General features: G+C 63.8%; 1 protein-coding gene across 1 annotated transcript; it reads right to left on the reverse strand.

The window, feature by feature from the left end:
• Positions 1 to 1058: 1058 nt before the first annotated feature.
• LOC129128001 (cytochrome P450 2C5-like) lies at positions 1059 to 6259 on the reverse strand. The gene is made up of 10 exons (XM_054645024.2): positions 6186 to 6259; positions 5753 to 5939; positions 4845 to 5007; positions 4365 to 4514; positions 3618 to 3778; positions 3007 to 3183; positions 2777 to 2918; positions 2195 to 2382; positions 1389 to 1530; positions 1059 to 1252 (listed from the first exon to the last, which is right to left on the reverse strand). Exons 1-10 carry the CDS (start codon positions 6257 to 6259, stop codon positions 1059 to 1061), a joined length of 1578 nt encoding a protein of 525 aa, XP_054500999.2.
• Positions 6260 to 11958: the final 5699 nt, after the last annotated feature.

Here is an 11958-nt window from a genome sequence, read left to right on the forward strand (position 1 = left end):
AGAGCCATGGAGCTGAAATCCTGTGTCTGGGAGGCTTGCACTGGGAAGAAATGGATGCAAGAGGCACCACAAATGTTCTTGTAAACACCAGCATCCTGTTGTGATGGTTATTTTTATTGTTCTGAATCCTTCACCAAACTGAGAGAGCCCCTGCCCAGCCAGGAGCCCCAGGCAGCCCTGGCACGAGGAGCTCGAGCAGGGACATGGGGATGGGATGGGATGGGATTGGGATTGGGATGGGATGGGATGGGATGGGATGGGATGGGATGGGATGGGATGGGATGGGATGGGATTGGGATGGGATGGGATGGGATGGGATGGGATGGGGATGGAGATGGGGATGGGGATGGGGATGGGATGGGATGGGATGGGATGGGATGGGATTGGGATGGGATGGGATGGGGATGGAGATGGGGATGGGGATGGGGATGGGATGGGATGGGATGGGGATGGGATGGGGATGGGATGGGGATGGGATGGGGATGGGATGGGATGGGATGGGATGGGGATGGGGATGGGGATGGGGATGGGGATGGGGATGGGTTGGGATGGGATGGGGATGGGGATGGGGATGGGGATGGGATGGGATGGGGATGGCGATGGGATGGGATGGGATGGGGATGGGATGGGGATGGGGATGGGGATGGGGATGGGGATGGGTTGGGATGGGATGGGGATGGGGATGGGGATGGGGATGGGATGGGGATGGGGATGGGATGGGATGGGATGGGGATGGGGATGGGATGGGATGGGGATGGGATGGGATGGGATGGGATGGGATGGGATGGGATGGGATGGGATGGGATGGGATGGGATGGGATGGGATGGGATGGGATGGGGATGGGGAGGAGAAGCACTGCCACCTTCCTCGTGTTCCTGGCATGGGGAGGGAAGGGCTGGGAGCAGGCTGCTCATGGAGCTGGTGGCACAGGTGCCTGACAGGTCTCACAGGAGAAGCCCCAAGCCCAAAGTGTCCCTGCTGTGGTGGCTGTACCCTCGTGGCCACAGGGCAGGGGTGGAGGCACCTGGAGAGCCTTTCCTTGTCCTGCTCTCCCAGCTTAGGAGGACACCAGGCGTGGGAGAGCGAAGAACTTGCCCGGGATCGCCCTCCTCTCGATCTCGAGCCACAGGGAGAACAAGTCCAGCTCCCTGTGCTCCGTGGCCAGCTGGAAGGTGAAGCTCTGCAGCAGCGTGGTGAGGAACAGGAAGAGCTCGATGCGGGCCAGCGCCTCCCCCGGGCACATCCGCTTCCCTGGGCACGAGAGAGGGGTGACCCCGGGGGACAGCAGGGAGGGCGCGCAGCCCATGGGGCGGTGGCGCTGTGCTGCCCCTGGGTGCCCGTGCTGGCACTCCTGGGCACGGAGCTGGCAGGGCGGGGCACCGCTGACCTGCTGAGAATGCCATGAAGGCCTCGCGCTTCCTGAACTCGCCCTTCTCATCCAGGAAGTGTGCGGGGTCCACTTTTTTGGGGTTCTCCCACTGGGTTGGATCGGAATGCACAGAGGAAAGGACCGGAATGACAGGAGTGCCCTGTGGGAGAGGGATGGGGCAGGGATGGAGGAGGGACATCGTGCACACCTGGGCTCTGCTGGGGTGGGTTAGGCAGGGGGGGAGGCTGGGTGTGCACCCCAGTACCCAGGCAGGTTCCCATGGGGAGGCAGCCTGGATTGGTGGCTCTGTGCCACTGGGACAAAGGACCCGGGGCTCTGGTGTCCCCATGGTCCTGCCAGCCTCTGTGCAGCTCATGGGACACAAATTGCCGAGTTACTCCTGTGGATTGCTGTTAAAGCCCCTCTCACTGCCCCAAACCCAAGGCAGGAGATGTTCCCTCAGGGTGGGTTTTGCGCACTGTGCTCGTGGTCAGGCAGCAGGGGTGGCTGTCCCCACATCTGTCCCCACATCTGCCAAGGGCTGGGAGTTTGGCCTGGCCCCAGCCCAGGCTGGGCTCCTGCTCCTGCCCCGCAGCCCTGCACAGCTCCATGAGGGGAAGAGCAGTTTTCCAGGATGGGCAAGGAAGGGCCCCGGGCTGGGGGCAGGACAGGCAGACACTCACGTGCCTCTGCTCCCCTCTGCAAGGTCATCGCTACCGAGGATTGGGAAACACCTGGGGCCTTCAGACGTGAGCAAACAGTCAAAGGACAAACGCAAATAGCCCTGAAGCCCCGCTGCCCCCTCTCTGCAGGTACCCCCGTACCTTGGGGATGGTGTAGCCCCTGAACAGGACGTCCTGCGTCGTCATGCGCGGGAAGTTCTCGATGCGGCTCTTGTGGAAGCGCTGCAGCTCGTGGATCACGGCGTTGGTGTAGGGCATCCGCAGCTTGTCCTCCGTGCTGGGGGCACGGCCAGCGCCCACCACGGCATCGATCTCCTCCTGGACCTTGGCTGGGGACAGCAGTGGGGCTGGGTGCCTGCTCTGCAGCCTCCCCAGGGTTTCTTAGTGGCCTCCACGGGCACTTATCCTAAACCCAGGGGTGGGCTGGAGGGGGAGCAGCCTGCCCTAATCCCTTGGAAAGCCCAGAACAGTCTCTGCCCTCATCCCGCCCTGCACCAGGCAAGCTCAGAGCATCTCCCACAGCCAGTCCAGGGCCATCTGCACGGGCAGGGATGGAGCACAGGGAGGAGCACCCGGATCCCCCTGGCCTGTGGGAATCAGCTCCCACCCTCGGGTGACCCACAGGATGATTTGGGTCTGCCCCCAAGCAGGACCTCCCAGGGCTGGGACCCTCTGCCCCATGAGCATCCCGGGCACAGGAGCAGCTGTGTTTTGCTGCTGTACCTTGGATGTGGGGGTGCTTTGCCAGCATCAGCAGGAAGAACACCAGGGTGTTGCTGGTTGTCACAGTCCCGGCCCCAAAGAGGTTGAACACTGACATGATCAGGTCTTCATGGCTGTACATGGTCTCTGGGCTGCCCTTCTCCTGCAAGAAGGTGTGGTGGGGAGGGGCTCAGAGTTGTCTGGGTGATCCTGCGGGCTGCAGCCAGGCTGGAGGGCAGCCCCCCCTCTACCTTCTCTGCTCTGATCAGGAAACAGTCGATGTAGTCCCGGGGGCAGCTGGAGTCCAGAGTCAGCTGGTGGAACTGCACCTTCTCCTGGATGTGGTCCTTCAGCTTCTGGCAGTCGGCCAGAACCTTCTTGTGTGGCCCCGGGAGCCGGTCCATGATGCTGGGGAAGGTGTTGTACACCTGCGGGCACAGGGAGGGGGCTCAGGCTCCTGGGCAGAGCCCCCCGACAGCCAAACTGTCCCCCCAAAGGTCCATGATGCTGGCCAAGGTGCTGTACACCTGTGGGCACAGGGACGGGGCTCAGGTTCCTGGGCAGAGCCCCCTGACAGCCACACTGTCCCCCCAAAGGTCCATGATGCTGGGGAAGGTGTTGTACACCTGCGGGCACAGGGAGGGGGCTCAGGCTCCTGGGCAGAGCCCCCTGACAGCCACACTGTCCCCCCAAAGGTCCCTGATGCTGGGGAAGGTGCTGTACACCTGCGGGCACAGGGAGAGGGCATGGCTCACCCGTCCCTCGCAGCCACGCTGTCCCCCAAGGGCAGGGAGCCTCCTCAGGAGCCTCCTCAGCCCCCTGGGGCAGCAGGCAGAGGGTGCTGAGCACAGCAGGCTCCCACCTTGGCCACGGGGGACAGGAAGAAGCTGACGTAGTTCCCAACGGCGTTGAGCAGCTCCAGGAACGCGGCGTCGCTGTAGCTGTAGCGGCTCCCGAAGACCACGGAGCAGATCACGTTGGACACGGCGTGTCTGAACATGGTCATGGGCTCAAAGGCATTGCCTGCAGCCAGCAGCAGTGAGAAAAGCCACCAGTTATTCATCTGCTTCAAGACAGAAAACACCTCTTCCCTGCACTCCAAGCCCCTGGTTTTGGACCCTGCCTGATCTGTGGGGCCTGGCAGCCGCAGCAAAGAGCCCTCCTGAGCTGGAGGCTCCTCCATCACCTCCCTGCCACAGCTCGGACTGAGGGCAGCACAGGCACCTGCAGGAAGCCCCAGGAGATGTGTTGGCAGGAGCTGGGTATTGCTGGAGAGGAGGAAATCACCCTGATGTGCCCGAGTCACTGGGGCAGTGTCCTCGCTGATCATTCCCAGGCCCACACAGTTCTGTTCCCTATTCCTGTTCTTCCAGCAGGGAATGCTCCTTGGTTGTGTCCATCCCTGCACCAGTTCAGAGCAGGATCTCCCTCCTGGCCCTTCAGCTGTGCCTGTAGCCCATCCCTGCAGCTCCTGTGTGGGATGGGGCTGGATCTCAGCCCTTCCCTGCAGGGATCACCCACACCGGGCCCTGCAAACAGCTTTGGGGCCCCACATGTCCCGTGTGTCCTCTGCCCGCCAGAGGGCCAGCAGGGACAGGAGCCACGTCACCTTTGAGCTTTGCCAGCAGCTCCACCAGGTGCTGAGCCTCCTGCTGCACCTTCTGGGACATGGAGCTCTTCCCCATGCCAAAGTCCCGCAGGGTGCTGAGCGTGAACCTCCGCAGCTCCCGCCACTTCTTCTCATTGTCGGAGACAAATCCTGGGGGGACACAGAGGAGATCAGCCCCCACCCACCCCGCTGCTCCCCAGGAGTGGGAACCCTGCTCTGAGGAGCAGCAGAGCAGTAAGCCAGGGGACAATGCAGGTGTGCAGAGTGTCCATGAAAGGATGAGGATCTCTGCAGTGGCTCAAAACAAAGCTGGAACTGCCTAGCTGGAGTTAATACTGTCCTTGTCCTTGTCACAGGACCTGAAGGGTCTTGTGGAGCAGGAAATGGGTGTCTCAGCTCTTGGGGGCTGAGCCCTTCCCTGGGCTAGGGGTGTGGCCATCTGCTCACCCAGATGGATCCGGGAGAGGCCCAGGCACTCACCGTAGTTTTTGGAGAGCTGCATCAGGAGGGGGATGGTGGGTCTGCCCCCAAACTCCTCGGAGTGTCCCACCAGGGCGTCCTTCACCGCCTCATACCCGCAGAGCACCACCACCGGCTTCAGCCCCAGCCACACGGTGAAGATGGGGCCGTAGGTGCTGCTGAGCTGGGGGTGGGCAGCTCTGTCAGCCAGGGTCCCACACCAGTTCATTCACTTCATTTCAAACTGGGATTGAGCCCACAGCACTGGTGAATGCCCAGCAGGAGGGGAAATGCCTCCCTCAAAGGTGTGACCTTACCCCATTCCCAGCCCTGTCCCTGTCCCAGCCCTGTCCCTGTCCTGTCCCTGTCCCAGCCCTGTCCCTGTCCCTGTCCCAGCCCTGTCCCTGTCCCAGCCCTGTCCCAGCCCTGTCCCTGTCCTGTCCCTGTCCCAGCCCTGTCCCTGTCCCAGCCCTGTCCCTGTCCCAGACCTGTCCCTGTCCTGTCCCTGTCCCTGTCCCAGCCCTGTCCCTGTCCCTGTCCCAGCCCTGTCCCTGTCCCAGCCCTGTCCCAGCCCTGTCCCTGTCCTGTCCCTGTGGGTTTCTCCCAGTTCCCCTTTGGGGGTTCAAAGCATCATGTCCAGGAGCAGCTCTGGGCAGGAGCAGCACTGTGGCCCTTGAGGGGCATTGTCACCACGTGGGTGCCTTACAGGAGAAAGGCTTTGATAACAGGGCTGGTTCTGCTCCCAGCAGAAGGGATTTAGGCAGTTCTGGTAGAGCAAGAGATGAGGGTGGAAGAAGAGAAAAGAAAGGTAGGAAGAGTCACCCGTGGGATTCCCCTTTTATTTTGGCACGGGACTGTCCCGCTGTCTGTCCTGCTGTCCTGCAGATGGGTCCAGCACGGCCACTTGTCCCTTGTCCCTTGTCCCTTACCTTCTCGTAGTGCCTGTAGAGGGGCATCACATCCTTCTGCCACAGGTTGCCCAGGATGGGCCACGGAGCAGGGCCAGGAGGCAGCCGGCTCCTCTTGGGGTCACGCCTGCAGACCAGGAGCCCCAGGACGGGGAGCAGGAGCAGGAGGAGCAGCAGAGTGAGGAGCAGCCCGGCGTCCATCCTCACCGTGCTGCCGAGCAGGGAGAGAAACGAGGCAATTCCGGGGAGGAGAGCGCAGAGGGAGCCGAGCAGGGGCTGCTGTGTGTGCCCTCCCTGCTCGGCCCGTGCCGAGCTCCAGGGGCTCCGGGCGGCTCGGGGACCCAGGCGCTGCTCTGTCCCCGCCGGGCTGCGACAGAGGCTCGGAGCCGTCCCGGCAGCTCCCTGACCCCGCGGGGAGGCAGCGGCTGTCCCTGCCCGTGCTGCTGAGTCACCTCTGCTCGGTGCTCCCGTGTTGCGGCACGCGGCACGAGAAGATGTCACTGTCACTGTCCTGGCCGAGCTTTTCATGTCCCCGCAGCGGCTGCCCCGTGGGTCACTGCCCTGCTCACTGGGGCAATGACCCAGGAGAGGCCCTTCTGGTAAACAGAGTGGCAGAAGGGTCACTGTGCCTGTGGGGTTACAATGTTCCACCAGACTCCTTCCTGGTGCAAAATGGATCAGAAAATAGAAAAAACTCTTTTTTCTGATATCTCTTGGGGCTCCTCTTGAGCTTTGGAGGAGCATCAGCCCAAGGTGGTGTGGTTGTCGGAGGCGTGGGTTAACTCCTCCCTGTGCATTGCTCCTGCAATGTGCATCTTGCTCTGAGCACCTGCACATCTGGCTGCACATGAGCACATCTGGCACATCCCACACCTCTGGGCTGAGCGGGCTGGGCACAGGCAGCTCCCAGGAGAGGATGGAGGAGGTTCAGATCCATGGAAGGAGCCCTCAGCAGGGGGAGTTCTGTGGTGCTGGCAGAGTGGAGCCAGAGCTGCTGCACTGCCCTGGAGCAGCCAGGCTCAGCGGTGGCACTGACACCAAGGCAAGGGATGTTGTGCCACTTTCCCAGGGGCATCCCAAACCCTCTGGGGTGCTCTGCTCCCCCGGGCCTCACCCCTGTGGGGTGCAGGATCTGTGAACGCCTCTGCAGCACATTCCAGGCTGTGCCCTCTGCCAGCCCAGGCTGAGGCAGCCCTGGCAGCCGCTCACCATGAGGCACAGACCCCTTAATGACTGAGCTGGGAGTATTTCTGGCTGCTCTCAATAATGCAGCAGCACTGGCTGAGCAGAGCCTGGCTGTAATTACAGGGCCAGTGTCATTTGTCATCAGTGTCGCCCTGCTGGCTGCCAGGGTGATGCCAGCGTGTCACAGCCCTGGGGCTGTCATCCTCTTGCTGTCCCAGCTCTGGTGACAGCCCTGGGCACTGAGCAGGGCTCTGGTACCTGCAGGTCCAGCCCTGCACCCTCTGGGGGCTCAGCACAGCAGCACTGTCCCTTCCCTCCTCCATCTCCACGCTCAGCTAAAGCAGCACAGTTCTCCTGGTTCATGAAACATCTCAAAGGTCTCTGGGAGCCCTGTGGGACACCAGGGCTGGGCCCTGCTGTGGGTGTGAGGCAGCCAGGTGGTTCTGTGTCTGCCCTTCCCAAGCAGGAAGACATCATTCAAGAGGAAGATGAAGCAATCCTCACTTTCCCTCAATAAATATCATCAAACACCTGCTGCTGGTTTCAATTGTGATGGAGCAGCAGCAGCAGTGATGTGTACAGGGGTGGCACAGCACAGCAGAGCACAGTCCTAGCATTGGGAACAGGCGTGGGAAGGGTAATGGTTAATCAGGGACAGGCAGCCTTCACTTGGATCCTGCCGTGGTTTGAAACATGAGAGCGAGAGGCTCTGCCTGATCAGGGTCTGCACAGGGGCAGAGGAGCCACTCTGTGCACAGTGTCTGCAGGATCCCTCCCCAGTTCCCGTGGGATCTCTCCCTACCCCAGTTCCTGCAGGATCCCTCCCCAGTGCCTGTGGGATCCCATCCCAGTGCCTGCAGGATCCCATCCCAGTGCCTGCAGGATCCCTCCCCAGTGCCTGCAGGATCCCTCCCCAGTGCCTGTGGGATCCCTCCCCAGTGCCTGCAGGATCCCATCCCAGTGCCTGTGGGATCCCATCCCAGTGCCTGCAGGATCCCTCCCCAGTGCCTGCAGGATCCCATCCCAGTTCCTGCAGGATCCCTCCCCCGTTCCTGCGGGATCCCTCCCCAGTTCCCGTGGGATCCCACCCCAGTGCCTGCGGGATCCCTCCCCGGTTCCTGTAGGATCCCATCCCAGTGCCTGCAGGATCCCTCCCCAGTGCCTGCAGGATCCCACCCCAGTGCCTGCGGGATCCCATCCCAGTGCCTGTGGGATCCCTCCCCACCCCAGTGCCTGCAGGATCCCTCCCCAGTGCCTGTGGGATCCCATCCCAGTGCCTGTGGGATCCCATCCCAGTGCCTGCGGGATCCCACCCCAGTTCCCGTGGGATCCCATCCCAGTGCCTGCAGGATCCCACCCCAGTGCCTGCGGGATCCCACCCCAGTTCCTGTAGGATCCCATCCCAGTGCCTGCGGGATCCCTCCCTGGTTCCTGCAGGATCCCTCCCCAGTGCCTGCGGGATCCCACCCCAGTTCCTGCAGGATCCCACCCCAGTGCCTGCAGGATCCCTCCCCAGTGCCTGCAGGATCCCATCCCAGTGCCTGCGGGATCCCACCCCAGTTCCTGTAGGATCCCACCCCAGTGCCTGCAGGATCCCTCCCCTGCAGAGCCAAGCCCATCAAGGCAGGATGCCCGGGGTCGCTGAGCCCGTGTGTGGCCGGTGGATGCCAGGGATGCCCTCCCATCAGGGAATGCCCCGCTGGAGCGGGTCGTGCCCGTGGCACAGCCCGGGCAGCTGGATCCATCCCCGTCACCGTGCCCGGGATGACAAAGGATGAAGAGATAATTAAACTTTCCAATAGCATTTTAATTTCCGATCCCCGCCCGCTTCCCCTGCTGCCCATCCGAGGGGTGACAGGTGTGAGGACGGAAGGGCGGCTCTGGGAGGTTTGCAGCTGCACCAGGCACTGCCCATAGAGCCTGCAGGAATTAATTGCTTAATTAGCCAGCATCCATCCATTTATCCCTGCTGTAATTCCCCGGAGAGTGAGGCTGGCTGCAGCAGGGGCCTTTGGTGGGTCTGGATCATGGGTGCAATTCCAGGAAAGGAGCCTGCAGCTCTCCCTGAGCCCTCGCTCCTCACAGGACCCGGGGCCTGCTCCCACTTCTCCATAAACATGGCTCTATTCCTAAACCATGTTTGGAGAGGGCAAATCTTGCCCTGTGCTCGTGGAAAATGAGCCGAGCCTTGCCACGCTCCCGTGTCCCTGGTGGTGAGATGGATCCCAGCCAGATGCCAGGGAGCTGCTGGGGAAATCACCCCAGGGTGTGGATGGAATACAGGGGATTCCTTAGAGCAGCTGCACTGCCCTGAAACCTTCCCGTCCTGCTGCTCACCTTCCTGCAATAATTACAGAGAGGAGAAATCCCCCCTTCCCCTCTGCTGCCTGGCCACCACCCCAGGTCCTCACCCGGGCCGCGAGGCTCCTCTGCTCCCCGTTTGTGTATTTATCACATCCACAAACCTCATTGAAATGCGTTCATTCAATGGAGAGAAATCAGCACTCCCACAGGGGGTGATGCTCGGGGCAGCCGGGCTGGCACCGGGCACGGCCCCGCGTCCCTGCCGGTGGCACCGGGAGCTGCTCCAGGGCCGGGAAGTGCCAGAACCTTCCTCCGCATCTCCGTGCCCGGTGCCAGCTCCGGGGGCTGGGCCGGGAGCCCCGGCGGGCAGGGCGGGGCTCGATGCGCCCTGTGCGGCCCCACAAACCACCCGCAGGACTTCGGGGGACGGGAGGCTCCGCCGGCTCTGCCGCTCCTCTCACGGGCCAGGCCCGCCCTCCCGGAGGATGGAGCCCTGGGGCAGGGCAGGAGCGGGCACAGCCCCGGCCGAGCGGGGCAGCTCCGGTGCCATCTGTCACTGGTGCCACGGGCACGGCCGGGCCAGGTGGCAGATGGCAGGAGGAGCGGGAGGAGCGGGAGGAGCGGGGCTGCTCCTGCGGGCGGCACAGCCCGAGCCAGGCACAGCCCGAGCCAGGCACAGCCCGAGCCAGGCACGGCCCGAGCCAGGCACAGCCCGAGCCAGGCACAGCGGGCAGATCCAGCCGGGAGAGGCGAGCACGGGGATGCTGCAGGCTCGGGCAGAGAGCCCTGCTGCCCGGAATGCACTCCTGCCCGGGGCAGGGTAACTCACAGTGCACAGGGACTGAAACACGGAGCACACAGCCTGGTGCCTCCTGGGCTGGGATCCATGGGATGGGATGGGATGGGATGGGATGGGATGGGATGGGATGGGATGGGATGGGATGGGATGGGATGGGATGGGATGGGATGGGGATGGGGATGGGGATGGGATGGGGATGGGGATGGGGATGGGGATGGGATGGGGATGGGGATCCTGCAGAGGTTGAAGGCTCATACTCCAGCACAGCTCAGCCAGGACAGAGCAGGGGTTTGGTGGTGGTCTCTTGTCCCCACCAGCCCAGGGATAAGGGGTAGGAGCAGCTCCCGGGCTGTTCCCCCTGCTCCCCTCCTCCCTTTCCCTGTTTTCCTGCTGCAGGGATTGCACAGACACCACTTCCATCCCACCCTTCATTATCTCTGTCTCCTGGAGCAGCAAACAGGGAAATGTGATTAAAGCCTCTCTCAGGGAGCTTATCAGCCTGTGGGAAGGCCATGAGCTCCCTTGTGCCGGGAGAGCAGCCCTGGGCTGCCGGGGTGTCAGCAGCACGGCCGGGCTGTGGCTCCTGCTGCCCGCACCCCCGGTGCCCGGCAGGGCCCCAGGAGAGGCCGGTGGGCTGGGACAGCTGCTGGTGGCGTGTCCGGGAGCAGGAGGGGCAGCAGGGACGGTGCGGGCAGGGCAGGAGGAGCCTGTGCTGCCCCCGCCGCTGGGGCCAGCGCCGCTCCTGCCGGCGCTGCTCTGTCACACGCTTTGCGCTGAAATTCGCTGCCCTGACGTTAATTGGCTTTGACCCATCTGGGCCGCCGCGATCGCATCTCGGAGGTTCAGCGGCCCCGAGACGCTGGGATGGACGGGAGGGGACAGCCCTGTCACCGTGTGCGGGAGGGAGGGCTGGAGCCAGAGGCGCTCGGACTGACCTTATTGGCAGCTCGGCGCTGCTGAGGGCGGGGAGGATCCGCCCTGACGGGGATTTGGAGCTGCCTCTGGGCCAGGGGCATCTGGGCAGCGTTACTGCGTCCTACAGGGATTTATTTGCTCGGTGCTGTCCGTGAGCGTCACCCTCCCTGTGCCCGTGGAAGGAACAACTCGGTGGCACCGTGCTGGGAACCGCGGCTCCGAGCCGCGCTGCTCCCCGTCCCTCTTCAAAGCAGCCAGAACTCCCTTCCCACCCCCGGACACCATGAAATATCTGCCTTTCCCATCCCGCAGTCATGGTGCAATTTAGAGTGGAAAATCGGGGAGAGGAAGTGATGAGCCTGCAGCAGCTGCTGCCAGGGGAGATGCCAGGAGCTGCCTGGCTCTAAACCATCCCCAGATCCTGAGAGAGGCGTGCGGGGCAGCAGCATCCCGGGGAGGGAAGGGCCCACACTGGGCATCAGCAGAGGCTTTGGGTTCCTGCAGCAGGAGCCCGGGCCCCCCAGCCCCATCGCTCCCTCTGCAGAGGGGTCCCCCGGCTGTGACGGGCCCCTGCTCTCCTGCCCGGGGCTCCTGGGCTGCTCTGCCCCGGGCTCCCCAAACCCGCCCCAGCGCCGAGGCTGCGGGGCTGGGACAGCGGGGATGGGGATGCCCGGGTGGGAGCGGGGGCCGCAAGGGCTGCCCGGGGATGCCCGGAGATTCCGGGGGCCGCAAGGGCCGCGGGAGCGGGGCTGGGGCCGCGGGAGCTCGGGGAGCTGCCCGGGAGGTGCCGGGGCATGCGGGGCCGTGCCGAGGGATGCCGGGGCGATGTCGGGCGGATGCCGGGGATGCTGGAGCGGCGCTGGGGCCGGGTCACGGGACCCGAGGGGATGCCAGGTGACGCTGGGCGTGCCAGGGGGATGCCGGGGCCACGCCAGGTGAGGCCGAGGCCATGTCGAGGGAGGCTGAGGGAAGCCGGGGGGATGCGGGGCCACGCCCAGGGATGCCGGGGGGAAGTCGGGGGACG

The sequence above is a fragment of the Agelaius phoeniceus genome, chromosome 19 (assembly GCF_051311805.1).
Source record: "Agelaius phoeniceus isolate bAgePho1 chromosome 19, bAgePho1.hap1, whole genome shotgun sequence".
Classification (NCBI taxonomy): domain Eukaryota; kingdom Metazoa; phylum Chordata; class Aves; order Passeriformes; family Icteridae; genus Agelaius; species Agelaius phoeniceus.